General features: G+C 38.5%; 1 protein-coding gene across 1 annotated transcript in view; it reads left to right on the forward strand.

The window, feature by feature from the left end:
* The window catches only part of NINL (ninein like), a 186,097-nt gene that overhangs the window by 110,514 nt on the left and 57,584 nt on the right, over positions 1-17,999 (forward strand). The window contains 3 exon segments of the mRNA XM_043989359.1: positions 12,737-12,911; positions 14,311-14,421; positions 16,258-16,338. Of these exon segments, the coding sequence (XP_043845294.1) occupies positions 12,737-12,911; positions 14,311-14,421; positions 16,258-16,338 (367 nt within the window).

The raw sequence follows: 17,999 nt of genomic DNA on the forward strand, positions 1-17,999 counted from the left end.
TTAGAAAAGCACTTGATAGACAATCTAATTTGATCTGAATAACAGTGCTGGGACAACAAGAACAATAATAATAGTAGCTAACATTTTTCCTAATGCTTTATGGTTTGTGTGCATTGTGTCTTATTTGAGCCTCATAGCAACCCTGTAAGCTAAATAGTGAAAAGTATTATTATCCCAATTAACAGATGAGGAAACTGATACTCAGACATCCTGATTTCATAGCTAGGAAGAGCCAGAGGCAGGATTTGAACAGTCCTCTTCTGATTCCAAGTCCAATCAGGACTTTTTCCTAAGCTACCAGCCCTAGGTTTGGAGTCAAAAGACCAGGATTTATGTTTTAAGCCTCTTAAACCCTGTGGTTGTCAGTTTCCTCATATGTAAAAACAGATAATAATTATAATATTTGGACTACTTAGCTCACAGAGCTGTTGTGAGAATCAGCATCAGAAATATCTAGTTCAGCCCTCCTCACTTTATACATGAGGAACTTCGGCACTGATTAAGTGACTTGCCTAGGGCACATAGGTAATAAGTATCAAAGATAGGATTTGAAACCACATCCTTTGACTCCAAAGTCAGTGCCCATTCCATTGTACTTTGTGTAACCATAAATCACTATGTAAACACCAGCTATCATCATTATTGTCTCCTTTGTTGTTTTGAAATTAATATTATCAATGCACTTCATTTTCCTCTGTCCATCCTAGGGAGGAGGGGGAGAGAAGCTTGAAGAGGGAGTCAGAGATAAAGAAATGTGTGGTAATTAGTGTGGGAGAATTTCATGACCTGAATTTCATTAGACAGGACTTGAGTGAGGGTTGGTCAGGATGTGCTGGAACTTGGCTGTGCTTTTTTTTTTTTTTTTTTAGTGAGGCAATTGGTGTTAAGTGACTTGCCCATGGTCACACAGCTAGTAAGTGTCTGAGGTCGGATTTGAACTCAGGTCCTCCTGACTCCAAGGCCAGTGCTCTATCCACTGTGCCATCTAGCTGCCCCTGTTTGTGATTTTCTTAAAGCTAGTATGTTCTTATACCAACACTACCACACAGACACTGACTTTTTTAGACCATTGGTTAAGTGATGGAAAGAAGCTGCATTGCCTGTAGCCCCAAAAGCTCAAGGATAATGGGGAATTCTGGCTTGAGCAGGGGGTCTGTAAGGTCAGCAAATAGGTCTTTCTTATAGAATTGAACTGACTGGGGAGGGAGCAGAACTAGGTTCTTTAACTGGGTTCTGCCACTGTGAGCTTGGACAAATCACAATCTCACTTGACCTTCTCTAGGAAGCCTTCTCCAATGCCTTTTAATTCCAGTGCCTTCTTTCTTTTACAATTTTCTATTTTTCCAGTGTGTAGCTTGTTTTTTATATATTTGTTTGCATGCTGTCTCCCCCATTAGATTATAAGCATCTTGAGGGTAGAGACAATCTTTTACCTTTTTTTGTATCCCCAGTACTTAGCACCAAGTCTGACATATAGTAGGTGTTTTAAAAATGTTGATTGATTGTTTCCTCATCTGTAAAATGAAAAAATTATGTTGGATGGTCCCTTCTTGTACCAGCATTTTAAGATTCTGTTATTCTGGGAGCAGCTAGATGGCGCAGTGGATAGAGAATCAGCCCTGGAGTCAGGAGTACCTGAGTTCAAATCTGGCCTCAGACACTTAACACTTACTAGCTGTGTGACCCTGGGCAAGTCACTTAACCCCAATTGCCTCACTAAAACAAAAACAAAAACAAAAACAAAAGATTCTGTTATTCTGAAGGCCAGGAATGGAGTGTTTCAAACATGGGGGACAGATCTGGTTGTTTTTATCTTTTGTTTTAATATTCCTATAGTAGAAAGAGCACTCTTTGACATGATAGGATTTGTATCAAAATCCTACTCTGCTATATAAGACTTCTGTGACCTCAGACAAGTCACTTAAACCTCTCTGGGCTTCAGTTTTATCAACTCCAAAATGAAGGATTAGACTAAATGATAATTAAGGTTCCTTTTAGCCTAAAATAATATCATCCTATGTATTTTTATAATCAATATTGTTCATTATTAATAATAAACTATTTCATGGTCTATTATAGGTTCCTTTCAGCTTAAATTGATATGATCCTATTTAATTATCCTAATTGATCATTATTAATAATAATGAGCTGTGTATTATTTTAGCTAATAAAGATTCTTTTATTTAATAATAAAATGAAAAATAATACTTGATAATTAAACCTAATTAAGCTTAATTCCAGTTTAAAATAGTTCAGTCCTATTGAATTATGATCCTAGTTTATTATTACAAACTATTAAGTCTTAACAGCCTAAGTAGAGCTTTCCACTGCTAGTTGTGTGGGAGCCCTGAGATAGATACAAAGTTTTATAGGATGTAGGCCCCACCTTTATGGAGTATATAGTCCAGTAGGAAAATAAGACTTGGTCACAGATGGGTCTGATCAGGGTTGTGGTGGTAAATGTTTAACAACATATGTGTGTGAATGTATCTACGGAACACTTTTGAGTTTAATCTGTATTAACATTTTCTCTATCACTTTTTTTATTTTGCTTTTTAAATTTTTATTTATTTTAATTTAATTATTTTATTTATTTTAATTTAATTATTTTAATTTAATAAGGGGGCAGTTAGGTGGTGCAGTAGATAAAGCACCGGCCTTGGATTCAGGAGTACCTGGGTTCAAATCTGGCCTCAGACACTTGACACTTACTAGCTGTGTGACCCTGAGCAAGTCACTTAACTCCCATTGCCCTGCTCCCCCCCAAAAAAAATTATATGTAAAGGTATATTTCGAGTTCCAAATTTTTCTCCCACCCTCTCTTGCCTCCCCCGCACCCCCAAAGCCAGTAAGAAATTTTATATAGGTTATACATTACAATCATGTTAAACACATTTCCACATTAATCAGAACCAAAGGGGGGAAAAAACGCAAGAAAAAATAAACAAGAACAATAAGAAAAAAGCAACAACAAAAGTGAAAATATTATGCTTCATTCTGCATTCGGACTCCATAGTTCTTTTTCTAAATGTGGAGAGCATTTTCCACCTTTGGTGTTGTCTTGGATCATTGCATTCCTGAGAAGAGCCAAGTCCATCACAGTTGATCATCACAAAATGTTGTTGATACTGTGTACAATGTTCTCTTGGTTCTGCTTATTTCACTTAACATCAATTCATGTAAGTCTTTCCAGCTTTTTCTGAAATCCATCTACTTATCATTTCTTATAGTGCAATAGTGTTTCATTACATTCATATACTTGTTCAGCCATTCTTCAATTGATGGGCATCCCTTGTTTTCTAGTTCTTTACTATCACAAAAAGAGCAGCTATAAATATTTTTGTACATGTGAGTCCTTTTCCCTTTTTCATGATCTCTTTGGCATACAGACCTAGCAATAGTATTGCTGGGTCAAAGGGCATGCACAGTTTTAAAGCCTTTTGAGATAGTTCCAAATTGCTCTCCAGAATGGTTGAATCAGTTCACAGCTCCACCAACAGTATGTTAGTGTTCCAATTTTCCCAACATTTATCATTCTTCTTTTTTTGTGATATTAGCTAATTTGATAGGTATGAGGTAGTACCTCAGAGTATTTTTAATTTGCATTTCTCTAATCAGCAGTGATTGAGAATATTTTTTATATGGCTGTAGATAGTTTTAATTTCATCATCTTGCCTGTTTGTATCCTTTGACCATTTCTCAGGTGTGGAATCCATCACTTTCTTAAGGCTAGAAATCAATAAACCAATGTTGAGCCCTGATGTGTAGGGTTCACCAATTTCCAAAGTGTAAATGTGCACACTTAACATTTAACAAGTAGGTCTTAGAGCTAGCTCCACTGGACCCTTGGATAATACACAGAATTACATGAGAAGTACATTAAAGAGGTTCAAACAAAATGTAAATAGAATCTTACTATATGATTATCAAGCTAGATATTTCTCTGCAGGCAAAGAGGGAAGGGAAGAGTCTAGCTTATGTTATTTCCAAAGCAGTGCTGACTACAGCAATAGCAGTAATAGGCATTTGTTGTTCTTTATCCTTTGGGGTGATGTCATGACTTGCACTGAATTGGATTTAAGTGAGGGAGGGCTATGCAAGGTCACCAACCTCACTCTTTCCTCCAGAGCCATCTTGGTCCAGTGGCAAGATATACATCAGGAGAACTGGAGATGGTTCAGGATGTTTTTAAGGCAATCAGGGTTAAGTGACTTATAAAAGGTCATACAGCTAGTGTTTGAGGTGAGATCTCACCTCAGCAGTCATTTACATAATTCTTTATGGTTATAAAGGTAAGTTAGGGGTAGCTAAATGGCACATTGGATAGGGCATTGGGCCTGGAGTCAGGAAGATCTGAGTTCAAATATGAGCTCAGGCAATTACTAGCTGTGTGACCCTAGGCCACTCACTTAATCCCTCTTTGCCTCAGTTCCTCATCTGTAAAATGGAGAAGGAAATGGTAAACCACTCCAGTATCTTGGCCAGGAAAACCCCAAATTGGGTCACAAAGATTTGTACATCACTAAACAACAAAAAAGGGAAAGTTCAGGTAGAATGTAAGCTCCTGGGGCAGGGACTGGGTTTTGAGGGTTTTTTGGTGGTCTTGTTTTGTTTTGTCTTGTTCGTGGGGCAATGAGGGTTAAGTGACTTGCCCAGGGTCAACACAGCTAGTAAGTGTCAAGTGTGTAAGGCCAGATTTGAACTCAGATCTTCCTGAATCTAGGGCCGGTTGCTTTATCCACTGAGCCACCTAGCTGCTCCCTTGTTTTGTTTTAATGTTTGTGTTCCTAGTGCCTTATACATAGTGAACATTTAATAACATGTATTTAGAATGAATAGTCTCTGATTATATGAAAAAAAAAGACAGGCTGTGTTATTATCAGCAATAAAATCACATCCATACTGTAATAATGAAAATATTTACAGAAATTCATACCACATTGATACTATTGTAGCAACAACTCCTTGGTTTACCATCCTAGTGGTACAGATCTCATGTGGATGCCAGCTTATCACACTGCAGTGTAATAACAAGTTTCTTCATTCCACAGCTTTCCCTAACAACCTACATGCTAGTTAGTCAAGGATCCTCTAGGTCTTGTGACTCCAGGCCATTTCTATTGCCTGCCGGATAATTGACTTCCTTGGTTATTCAGCCTTGTAGTTTCCTCCTGGTCTGACCAAAGGCCTCCTTCCTCATTCAGGGTCCCAGTATTCCAAGGCTTTGGGATAGGTAAGACGGGAGAGTACAAGACTCTACAGCAGCAAGTTCTCAACTTTTTTGGTCTCATGAGACTCAAAATTATTGAGTAACCCAAAGTGCTTTTGTTTATGTGGGTTTTAGCTCTTGATATTTACTGTATTAGAAATTGTGGCAATAAAAAATTTATAGGAGTGCTCTGTTTCTGTCCCAAGTTTAGGGAAACATAGCTGGAGTTTCTGATATATTGCTACTTAGAAATTAGAGGCTAAAGCACCAGTTTTGGGCATTAAGCATTTATTAAAGCATATTAAATATTAGTAAAGACAGAGCACATGGCTCTGAAAGATCAGAAGGCCTACCTAGGATAGAGAGCAAGAGTGGACCATGTGGCTGCTCCTTCCATGTCCCAGGGCCAAGAGGGAGAGAGTCTGCGTGAGTGTAAGCTCTCTGAAATCAGGAGGAAAGCTGGCCTTTCCACACTGCTCAAAGCTAATTGGCTAGCATCATTCAAATCTATTGATTTATTGAACTTGAGGGTGGTCCCAGCACAGTACTGATGAGTATGGAGGGCAGACTCCCTGCGAGGAAAAGCTTTCAGGTAGGTGTGGTTTTAACCTCTATTGTCTGTATTCACAGTCCAAAGTCCAACTATATTCCCTTTGAAATTCTACTGACTCTGGGCTGGCCTTAAGAAAGGTTAGGCCACGCTCTCTGGGTCTCATAGAACCCCATTATTTTCTCACAAAATTAAAATATCTTCATATTTTTATGGCACAGGCCAGGTAGGTGGTGCAATGGATACAGCACCTGACCGGGAATCAGGAAGGACCTATGTTGAAATCTGGCCTCAGACACTTACTAGCTGTGTGACCCTGGGCAAGTCACTTAACCCCTTTTGCCTCAGTTTCCTAATCTGTAAGATAAGCTGGAGAAGGAAATGGCAAACCACTCCAGTATCTTTGCCTAGAAAACCCCAAATGGGGTCATGAAGAGTTGGACATGACTGAACCACAACAATGTTATTATGAAAATAGTTTTGACTTCATGGACCCCCGAAAAGGTCACCTCTCCTCACCTCCTGTCCCCTGAACTTTGCCATGTCATCCCTTTGCTTTTGTATTTTGTGCGCTTCTAAAAACAGGGCTTGGATTTTTTTTTTTTAAGGCAGAAAATTCATTCATCCATATCTTTAAGATGCACTAACACATTCTTATAGCATTCCTTTTAGGAAAATGCTTTAGTTGCTATCCCCCATGTGAAAAGTAAATAAGGTTAAGCATTGCAACTACACAGAAATCAAACACCATTTTAAAGGGTCCACTTGATTATTTTGTTTTATTTTTTCAATTAACAAGCATTTAAAAAAATATTTCTCCCACTCTCTCTTTCCCATATTGAGGAGGGAAAAATTAAAACCTAAAGTGCACAATTTTAAAAAGTTTTTTTCGGGGCACCTAGGTGGTGCAGTGGATAGAGCACCAGCCCTGGAGTCAGGAGTACCTGAGTTCAAATCCGGCCTCAGACACTTGACACTTACTAGCTGTGTGACCCTGGGCAAGTCACTTAACCCCAATTGCCTCACTAAAAAAAAAAAAAAGTTATTTTTCCTCCTTTGTCACAAAGCCTTTAGATTTTGAAAAGAAGTATAGTTTGGTGCTTATAAGGACTTTATCTTTTAAATATACTCTCCCACATGTTTCCCCTCTTATCAAATGATCTCTGCTGTGTCCACCACCTTTAGGGAGTGTCTCTCACTAGGGGAGTCCTGTGGGCACCAGACTTTAAAGCCTATTCCTTTGAAAGTTGGTGCTAGTTTGATCTTGAAGTTTCTGCTTTTGATGAGCATTTAGTTGAATGAAGTTTGAAGCTCTTACTAGACTAAGCAGGTCAGATGAAGCTTTAAACTCAAAGGTTACCTACCTTTTCAGTGATCCAGGGATTTGTCATCACTAGACCTACTCTGTGACCTGTAGCTTGAGAGATCTTGCTTCCAGTTATTCAGAGGTTGAAGACTCCCTACTATATAACATGTTTTAAGTGGTATAGAAAGGTTCTGGAGTGAAAGCAGTCATTGAGATCATAATAAGAGAAAGCAATAAAAGTAAGGCTAATAGTTAATAAACATAGAGGACCTTCAAATTTGTAAGGCACTATGGGAAAAAAGTGACCCTATGAGTATTATTACCTGCATTTATGTATCATTATCAGCATTTTATAAATGAAGAAGTTGGACCATTGCTAGTTGTCTTGACTTATCTTGCCAATGGACTCTGAGGCCTCTGGAGGAGAGAGTAAGGCTGGTAACTTTGCACAGTTTTTCCTTACTGAAATCCAGTTTACTTGCAAGTCAAGATATCACTCTCCTGATGTCCTTGGTCTTCTTTGATAATGAAAGATGAACAGCAACAGCAAATGAAGAAATGGAGGAGAGACAGTATGGTAAAGTAGATGAAGGTACTGGGTTGGAATCAGACACATGCCAGCTGTGTTACCCTGGACAAGTCACCTAACTTCCCCAAGCTTCAGTTTCCCCATCTGTAAAAAAGGAATAGTAATAGCACTTACCACACAAAGTTCTTTTGACTACGAAATGAAAAAGTGTATGTCAAGTGCGATGCAAGCCTTGAAGTGCCAAAAATAAATGAAAGATGAGGGAATTAAGGCTCAGAGGTTAAGTGACTAGCCTAAGTTAACATAATGCAAATAAGCATCAGAGGCAGACTTTGAACTCTGATGTTCATAATTCCAAATCCATTAGTATCAAACAAACCACATGGCCTTATCTGTTGTATTTGCCCCCAAGTACCCTTTTTTGGGGGAAGGAACTTGATGTGCTAGATAATTTTTCTTAAGAAGGTTTGGATAGGTATTAAAGTTGGGTTTTTAAGCATCTGCTTGATCAAAACACAGCCAAGTGTATCCAAGTTGTTTTTTTTTAAAAGGCTCTTATTCAAACTTGATACTTAATTGGGTTATTGGATGGTGATTTTATCACATATGCATTTGGATTTGGTGCTAACGGAATCTTTATTTGATCCTCAGTGCTCAGCATATAGTATGTGCTTAATAAATGCGCTCTCTCTTGCTCTCTCGCTCTCTCTCTCACGTGCTCTTGCTCCAGCTCTTGTTCTCTCTGTTTATCTGTCTATCTCTCTGTCTTCAAGTTCATCATTTAAAATTCCAATTTTCTAGGTTGCCTGTTTGGGCTGGGCAAATTCCTGGAAATGCAGTTAGGACCAACTAGTGTCAACAAATTTGGTGCCCATGGAGAACTGCTAAACACTATGTATTTTTTATCTCATCTCATAATGATAGCTAGACATGCTGAATGCAGCCTGCCCTATATTTTGTGAAAACTGGTCATAAAGATATGTGGGGGTTTCGACTTGATGAAAATGTCTATTAAAAGTGACAATCTGACAGAATAATGGAAAGAGGTTGTCAGTAAAGGTCAGCTTGTTTGATAGAACTGCTCTGCATCATACTTAAAATTCCCATCTTATCCTATTGCCTAATGGCTGTTTGATGGACTAGAGAAAAACAAATTAAGCATCATATTCCATTTTTGTAAGGCCTCAGAGCTTTTATTTTGTATAGAGGGAGATTCAGCTTGAGTGCCTGGAGAATTAACTCAGCAATTTCTTTGCTCATTAGTAGAAATGAAACCATAAAAAGCCTGCAACTTGAAAATTACCTTGGAGGTAAAAAAAAAAAACCAAGTACCTGAGAATTTTCTAATTCTAAACAATTTTCATTGTTTCTAAAAATAATGTTTTTTAGATTTCAGCCAGAAATAAAATAATGAATCGAATGTGCTATACATCTCTTAATACATAGAATTACAGTATCTAATTTACATTTGGATTTATCTACTTTGTAGATTATTTGTGCAAAGTTTTGTATTCCAGATGAGTTTTCTCTCACTTCCTAGGATGAGCCACCTTTCTGCTCTTTGCACTGGTATGATCAGGGAATATTTTAATAAGCTAAGGAAAGCATAATTAGTCAAGAAAAATTTTTTAAGGCATATGTATTCTGAGGCCAACTGCAAATGGTTTTTGAATGATTTATTCCACTGATTGGTTTATTAGTTTGACTGTTTAGAGTTCTAGTTAATGTGCACATCTTGAATTTGATGTCCCCCCTAAGTATCTGGTAGGAAATTAGCTTTCTGAGGACAAAGGGACAAAAACCTTTCCTTCATATTCCTCTTGCATGATCTTCTTTTTGTTAGACATAATTCAAGATGGAAGGAAAGTTGCCATGGCCAGTAATCTACCAATGTAATTCAACAAATACTGTCTTGCACTTATAATCACATTCCCAGATATGTATTAGCCAGGAAATGATTTATGCAAAAATCTTTTGTGAGCAGCCAGAGGAAGGTATAAAGAAATTCACATTATACATGCAGAAAATTACAATAAGGGTTTGTTACTCCCTCAGTAGGACTGAGCCATGTGTATTACTTTTCTTTCTTTCCTTCTTTCTTTCCTTCTTTCTTTCTTTCTTTCTTTCTTTCTTTCTTTCTTTCTTTCTTTCTTTCTTTCTTTCTTTCTTCCTTCCTTCCTTCCTTCCTTCCTTCCTTCCTTCCTTCCTTCCTTCCTTCCTTCCTTCCTTCCTTCCTCTTCCTTCCTCCTTCTTTCTTTCTTTCTTTCTTCTTTCTTTTTTTTGGCAGGGCAATGAGGGTTAAGTGACTTGCCCAGGGTCACACAGCTAGTAAGTGTCAAGTATCTACGGCTGGATTTGAACTCAGGTCCTCCTGAATCCAGGGCCAGTGCTTTATCTACTGAGCCACTTAGCTGCCCCTACGTGTATTACTTTTTAAGCATCATAAAGGCACGTATGGTGTGGGAGGCTTGAGATTTGTGTTTGGGTTCTCAGAAGCCCTGCCTCCTCAACCTATCCAATGTCCCTTGTGCCTCTTTAGGGCCAAGCTTTGAGCAGTCTGTGGTTTGCCCTGTGGAGTGCTAGACTAAATGCAGAATGAGATACTCAGTGAAGGGCCCATAGCTTGGAGCCTTCCAGACCTCAGGATGATCAATAGTCAAAGGATTGTAAATTTAGAGAAGCCTTCTTTTGTCATGGACCCCTTTGGTGGTCTGTTTACAGAAATCTTTTTAAATACATGAGATGAAATATGAGATTACAAAGTAATCAAGTATACTGAGCCAAGTATATTGAAATACATTTATCAAAATTTTAAAACACAGCCTCCAAGTTAAGAACCCCTGGGGGAAGAGATCTTAGAGGCCATTGAGTTCATCTCCCTTATTTTCCTGGTGAGGAAACTGAAGTCAGCAGAGGTTAAGTGACTTACCAATGGTCAGACAGGTGGTAAGTGACCAAGAGAAGATTTCAGTCTTGATCCTCTAAATCTGAAGTCATTTATCTTTCTGTTGCAACACATTGTAATATCCAGCTATGCCTGAGTGTAGCCCCAAGCATTTTTTATTTTTGAGGAGGTTCCTTTTTTAAATCTTAGGGCCTTCTACTTCAAATTTCATGCGTTCGTTTTTTAGGTCAGATTACTCTAGCAGAACCAATCAAGCACCTTTTGCAGAGACTTGCTGTCAAGATTCAGTGTTGTAGCTGTCCTGCTGCTTCTTAGAAGGTTAAATGAAGGGATTGCTCAGACCACATAGGCAGCAGACAGCCTGGTTTCTGAAATCTCAATGCTTTGAGCTTTTTTTTTTTTTATCATTATGTCTGTTTTCTACTTGAGTCTTTCAGTGAATTAATTATATGAAAATGGAGAGAAAGGGAATGTGCCTTATATTTTATAGACAAATCACTGTAGAATGGAAGAAAAAAGGTTAAGGTATTATTACCAGGTAAAATGCTCAATCTGGGCTCCTCTATAAACCCTAAACACCCTGCTGGGTGCTTGAGATGTTGAACACAGTTTGGAGTGCAATCTCATTTAGATTCCAGAGTTTGGAGTTATTTTCTTCTTCTATCAAGGAAAACATAAAGAAAGACAACCTAGGGGCAGCTCGGTGGTGCAGTGTTTAAAATATTGACCCTGGAATCAGGAGGACCTGAGTTCAAATCCAGCCTCAGACACTTGACAACACTTACTAGCTGTGTGACCCTGGGCAAGTCACTTACCCCTCCTTGCCCCACAAGGAGGGGAAAAAAGAATTAAAAGAAAGACAACTTAACAGGGCCATCCAGTAATGGAATGAGCTGCCTCTTAAAGTAATATCAGCATTTCCTCCAGCAAAGACTAGAGATCCCATTGTCATATCTGTTGCAGAGGGAATCTTGTCCAGGTGGAGGTTGGACAAAATTTCCCTGGGTTGGTTTTAGAAATTCTGATACTGTGATCAAACAATGCAGCCCAACGTTCAAGGCTTCCATGATGTGACTGTAACACCCCTTTTCAAATTTGCATTAGGGACCTGAAGCGTATAAGTCACTGTGTTTGGTGCTGGGAGGAGATACTAAAATAGAAGCAAGAATCTCCTAGCCCCAAAGAAGTTGGAGAGGTTATATTGTAGTATGGGGGATAAAATTAGGAAGCATCAAGGCAAAGTGGAAAAAGCACTAGCTCTAGGGTCAATGACCTAGGTCAAAATATTTCCTGTATAATTTTGAGGAATGCACTAAACTTTTCTGGGCCTCAGTTTCCTCATGTGCAAAATGAGGAGGTTGAATTAGATGGCCTCTTAGGTCCCTTCTAACTCTTGATTTCCACCATCCTATGAATTCAAACTATACCAGAAAAGAGAATGCATTAAGTACAGAAGAGCACCAGCCTGAGAATCTTGGTTAAAGCATACAGCCAAGCCTATCCATTAATTAAACTCATTAAAAAAAAAAGTTTCCCATTCCAACGTGAAGCAATAAAGAAATGCCAAGTGCTATGAGAATTCAGAGAAAGGAGAGAATATTTCCTGTTGTGGTTGGGGGCAAGGAAAGAGGGATCAGGGAGGATTTCCTGGAGGAGGTAATATGTGTGTTGAGCCTTGAAGAACAGATGGTATTTCAACAGGTGGACATGGGGGCAGGACAGAGTGGGGCATTCCAGTGTAGGAAACATCATGACCAAGCATAGCATATATCTGAGGCAAGTAGAGTATAGCATAGATTATTAGAGGTATGGAAGAATGAAATGAGGCTGAAAAAGTAACCTAGATTGTGGCAGGCCTTGAAATGCACATAGATTTCCATAGAAAATGGTCATGAAAATTTCATAGCATGGTAACCTTCCCCCACATCCCACCTTAAATGAGCTCTATACGTCTATACATTGTGCCACTCATCAAATTGGCAAATATTTACTGAACATCTCATTTATGCCCCAAACCAACTGACATTGGGAAGGATCCGGACCTTATTTGGGGAAATAAGAATAATGTCAAAAAATGATTAAGTTCTATGTTGACACTGACTATAACTGTAGCAAGAATTCAGAGAAGGACATCAACGTAGGTTGGCATGGTCAGGGAAGACTTCATGGGAGAGGCACAGAGAACCTGAACTGGACTTTGAAGGATTCACCCAGAAATTGATATTTATATGTTACAGACACCTTGAGGAGGACTACAAAGGAAAATTGTCGCTAATTCGATCTGAGATTGAGATGGAGCGAGAGATGCTCTGGCAGCAGGTGAACAGACAGAGAGCCAAGCTTGAAGCAGATATTGAGTATCTGCAGGGGGAAGAAGTGTGCCTTCGGGAGAAGCTGACCTTGGCCTTGAAGGTAGGAAAGGCCAGTTAGAAAGATATTGGTCTGATTTCCCCCCTCCCCCAAGAAGTACTGTTTTAACAGAGTTAGAACAAATGAACTAGTCATCCTATGGATTAAAGTCAAAGAGCTCACTTAGGGTTCATCTATACTCCGATACTGTGCACTATTCAGGAAGTGAAAAGAAAATGGGATAAGCATTTGTATAGTGACTACTATGTGCAAGCCACTGTGCTCAGTGCTTTTTTGCAAATATTATGTCGCTTGACCCTTAACAACAACCATGTGAAATAGGTGCTGTTATCATTCCTATTTTTCAGTTGAGGAAACTGAGGCAGACAGATGCTAAATGGGAGCAAAGACAGAGAGAGAGATGACAGTGGAGGCAATCCACTGGAGAAGAAATGGAATAAAGAGTTTATTATAGCCTGTGTAAGGAGGGCTACCACTTTACCAAATATGGGAGTGAAATAGGAAACAGTGGGAGATGTCTGAGTAATATAAAGTTAGGAAAGAATAGGGGAGAAGATGGAGCTCTTGGTAAATGACCTGAAATATGAGGCATTAAAGGGAACATCAGTATGTATGTTTAAGTTCCCCAGCATGAGGACAGAAGGAGTGGCCTTACTTTCCTCCATTAGTATGACAGGGAAAGACTATGTGACTTGACGGTTTTCTTTCTTGTTTTCCAGTATTTGCAAACAGTAGTCTCTTTTTTCATGATGACATCTGGGTTTCAATCACTTTCAAAGCAAAACAGCCATGCACAGAATACAGCAAGATAATACCATACAAATCACTTCTTACCGAACACTTTTATTATTATAGCCTCTGTGGAAGAAAAAATGTGTATCCTTTTGAGAGGGTGCCAGTGAATTCCACTTACATTTTACATTGGGCCTATTGGACAGGGCCCTAAATTTGGATCCAGGGAGACAGGGGCTCACTCCAAACACAGTAAATCATTTTACTTTACTATGCTTCAGTTTCTTCATCTGTAAAATGGAGGGTTTGAAGTTGGTGGCTACAAAGAGAGATCTAAAATTGATCCCGTGGATTCCTGAATCTCAGTTTCCTTATCTATAAAATGGGGGTGTTAATACCTATAGTACTCACCTTGCAAGAATGTTTTAAGGTTAGAAAGAAAAAGTGTATTATGGAACTTTGTAAACCTTGAGGTATTATTTAAACTTTAATTATGATTCTTTATTGAGGCATGTGATTACATCTCTTAACCAGGTATTGTTTATTACCAAGTGTCTGCACAATCCTGTGCCTTCACTCTCATTTTCTTTTTGTTTTCCTTGCTTTTAATACTATTGAATATTCTAAGACTTTCATCAAAGATAGACAAGAAAGGCACATCTCTTAACAGAGTGATCCTTTCATTTAATCCTCATACTTGGTCTTGTAGGAAAATAGTCGGTTACAAAGGGAAATCATGGAGGTTGTGGAAAAGTTGACGGCATCTGAAAAGCTGGTATCGAAGCTACAGAATGATCTTGAGTTTGTATTGAAAGACAAGGTAACCCTTCTACTTAAACTTTCCTTTGCTCTTGTCAGAAAGGGGCCCTGAGACTGGGCTGGGGTAAGAGGTGCTATATACATACAGTCATTCAGACTCTTGGCTTAAAATATTTGGCAGCTAGAAAAAAGGGCAATGAAAAGATTTCAAAAATTTGAAGAGACAAACCAGGTTGATAAATATTTAGCAAACATTTATTAGCAGCCACTGTGTGCTCGTAGTACAGCCTCCCACAGTGACAGCTTTTTGGAATCAGCAAAAGTGAAAACTGGAAGTAGAAGGAGCTGTCGGACACATGCCGTTTTCTCCCTCACCACATCCATTGTCACTATCATTGTTCTACTCCCCAAGTTTGTGAGTCACTGTTGGAGAATTGGGAGGGGAGCAGAGGCATCAGGAGCAGTCACCTTATGCCAGCCCTGTAAGTGACTTTGCCAGGGAGAGAACCTCATGAACTCCATCTGCTGTGGATGCCACATCTGCTAAATAAAGCAAAAAAGTAGTCATTCAGTTGATACTTTATTAATACTATGAATAAGGACTGGGTGAAGTTAAAACAAAGTCTTGAACACCCTACATGGTAAGCAAAGAAAAAAAATATTGAGCATCTACTATGTGTCAGGTAGAAAAAGATAGTCCCTGCCCTCAAGGAGCATACAGTCTAATGGTGGAGTTGTGTGTGGGGGTGGGGGTGTGGATGGAGAACAACAAGAAAACAAATACACACGAACAAGCTATACACAGGATAAATAGAAGATAATTAACAGAGGGAAGGCCTAGAATTAAGAGGGATTGGGAAAGGCTTCCTGTTTGCTACAGGTAAGTGTTGTTACTGTAAGATGATTAGAAAGTCAGATCCCTCTTGCATTCTTATGCCTTTACATCCCTGACTCCGGTGACAATAGGCAACTAATTTGAGAAAGTTGATGTGCCCAGTTCAGTGGGTCTGTGAGTTGGGAATTCAGGATCAGTGTTGGGGTGGGGGGGAGGAAACCTGGTCTAAATAACTTCTAGCAAAAAACTGTAGCAGCAGTCACTGAACCTTTTGCAGGTGGCCTGGGTGTGGTTCCAGTAAAACAAATTGCTATCCCAAATTGCTGTGCCCTGATGTGCCACAAATCATGGGACCAGAGTTTCTTAGGATCACACAGCTTTTATTATTCAGCTCACCTTCGTTCTGGTTGTAGACTGGTATACTCAGGATATTGGTAGATTGACATATCATTTCTCCAAGTTAAGGTAGATTATGTATAAAACTGAATTTGAGTTGAGAACTATCTTTACATGTAACGGAAAAAATAAAATACCTTATACATAAAAAAAAAATTTTTTTTAAATAAAATTAAAAAAAAAAAAACCTGAATTTGGAAGAGTTAAAGCCAGTTACTGGGATAGAGGAGTTGAGGCCTGGTGATGGGTTAGGACAACATTATCAAATACACAGCATGCATAACATTCCTGAGTGTGACTGGAACCAGATTAAGATGTAATTGGGGAATATTTCTCAAATATTAGTATAATCATACATTATATATAATTATATTGTGTTAATTACACATAATTTACATAATATAATATAATAATAAAATCAAACAAATAATGTTAATCTCTGGTTTTCTAGTAGATCCTTACATATGGTTTAGTAGCCTCCATTTCCATTTGATTTTAGGTTAAAGTACAGATAGACGATTTATCACAAAATGGGAAGTAAGACAGGCTGAGTAAGACTAGGTATTGTTTCCCCTTTATTTGAGCTACAGTTGGAAAGGGATCTTGTTCTCGTTATTTGCACCTTATGGTTGAACATTATAAGAATTTTATTCATTGACTTTGCAGCTGGAGTCACATAACCCTGAGCTCTTCAGTCAGGAAGAACGGTTTGCAGAAGTTATAAAAGAATACGAACTCAAGTGCAGGGTATGTACCTCTGGAAAACTCCTTTGCAAAATATTCTGAGAATTTTCCTCTTTGGCTGGTGAGAAGTCATGTGCCTTTTCTATTTAACTTAGTGGAAAAAGAGGAGATATGTAATTTCTAATCTTAGGGGGTTTTTTGTTTGGAGCAGGTAGTAAAACCTTTATCTCTTGGGTAAAAAGCTTTCCTTATTTCCTACTGTTATTCATTGCTCCTAAACTTCCATGTTTCTCAAGCTTCTTTTGTATGATAACTTCTGGGCTCTTGGGAAGTGGGCTGCAGGTCTCTTCTAAGAGAGCATACCACCAACTGCCAGTTACAGGGGATGGGTACAAGCATACTTATTTGGCTGCCAGTGGTAAATATAAAATGAGCTGGAAACTCCCCCATCTTCTATTGCCAGTTAAGATAATATTATTATTGGTGATTCTGTTGTCAGTTAGGAATGTGTTTCCCCTTGAAGTCTTTCCATGTCCAATCAAGGTGCACAGAGCTAAGATTCCTTAAATTTGGTCTGGATTAAACCTAAGTATTGGAATCAGAAGCCTTCCTCTAGTCTTCACTTTGGCATATTCTTCCTCTTCTCAAGGTGATCATCATTATTGTTATTATTTAAAGTAACAATAATAAAATTTATATGGTATTTTAAGGGCAGCTAGGTGGTACACTGGATAAAGTGCTGGGCCTGTAGTCAGGAAGACTCATCTTCATGAGTTCAAATCCAGCCTCATCCACTTACTTATTGGCTGTGTGACCCTGAGCAATTCACTTAACCCTGTTTGCCTCAGTTTCCTCATCTGTAAAATGAGCTGGAGAAGGAAATGGTAAACCACTCCAGCATCTCTGCCAGGAAAACCCCAATTGAGGTCAGGAAGAGTTGGACATGACCTGAAAATGACTGAACAACAAATAGTGCCTTAAGGTTTGCAAAATGCTTTAAAAATATTTTCATGAGGTTTAAAGGAGGTTTAGCACCTTAAAAACTATACAGTCAGCCCGCCATTTTGGGAGGAATGTATACCAATGTGGGAAAAGGCAATAAGTAACTTCATTCTCATCCTAAAGTAATATTGAAAGGAAAATTCTTCATTTGACCTTTCACCCTGATTAACAAGGCAAAACTCAGGACAAAAGAACTAAGGGGTTTATTATAAATATAGTAGGTCAAGGCAGCAAGACAATGACTGGCTGATCACTGAAGAACAATAATAGCTTCAAGGCGGGGCCAGCTTTTATAGGTAACTTTAAGATAATTCTGATAGAGGTTGGGCCCTTGCATCTCAGTTTCTCCCCAAGATACCCAGAATATGACAATTTTCAGATAGGGATACAAAGGTCATAGGTAGGTGATGACTAACTTTCTTTTTTAAAAATTGTATTTATTTTAATTTTTCTCAATTACATGTAAAGATATTTTTTGAGTTCCAAATTTTTCTCCCATTCTCCCTTCCCTCCCCTCTCCCAAAGCCAGTAAGCAATTTGATATAGGTTATACATTATCATGTTAAACATATTTCCACATTTATCAGAACAAAAGCAAAGAAAAAAGCAAGAAAAAATAAACAATAACAAAAAAGCAACAACAAAAGTAACAATAGGATGCTTTGGTCTGCATTCAGACTCCATAGTTCTTTTTCTGAATGTGGAGAAATTTCCACCAGTCT

The sequence above is a fragment of the Dromiciops gliroides genome, chromosome 2 (assembly GCF_019393635.1).
Source record: "Dromiciops gliroides isolate mDroGli1 chromosome 2, mDroGli1.pri, whole genome shotgun sequence".
NCBI classification, from domain to species: Eukaryota; Metazoa; Chordata; class Mammalia; order Microbiotheria; family Microbiotheriidae; genus Dromiciops; species Dromiciops gliroides.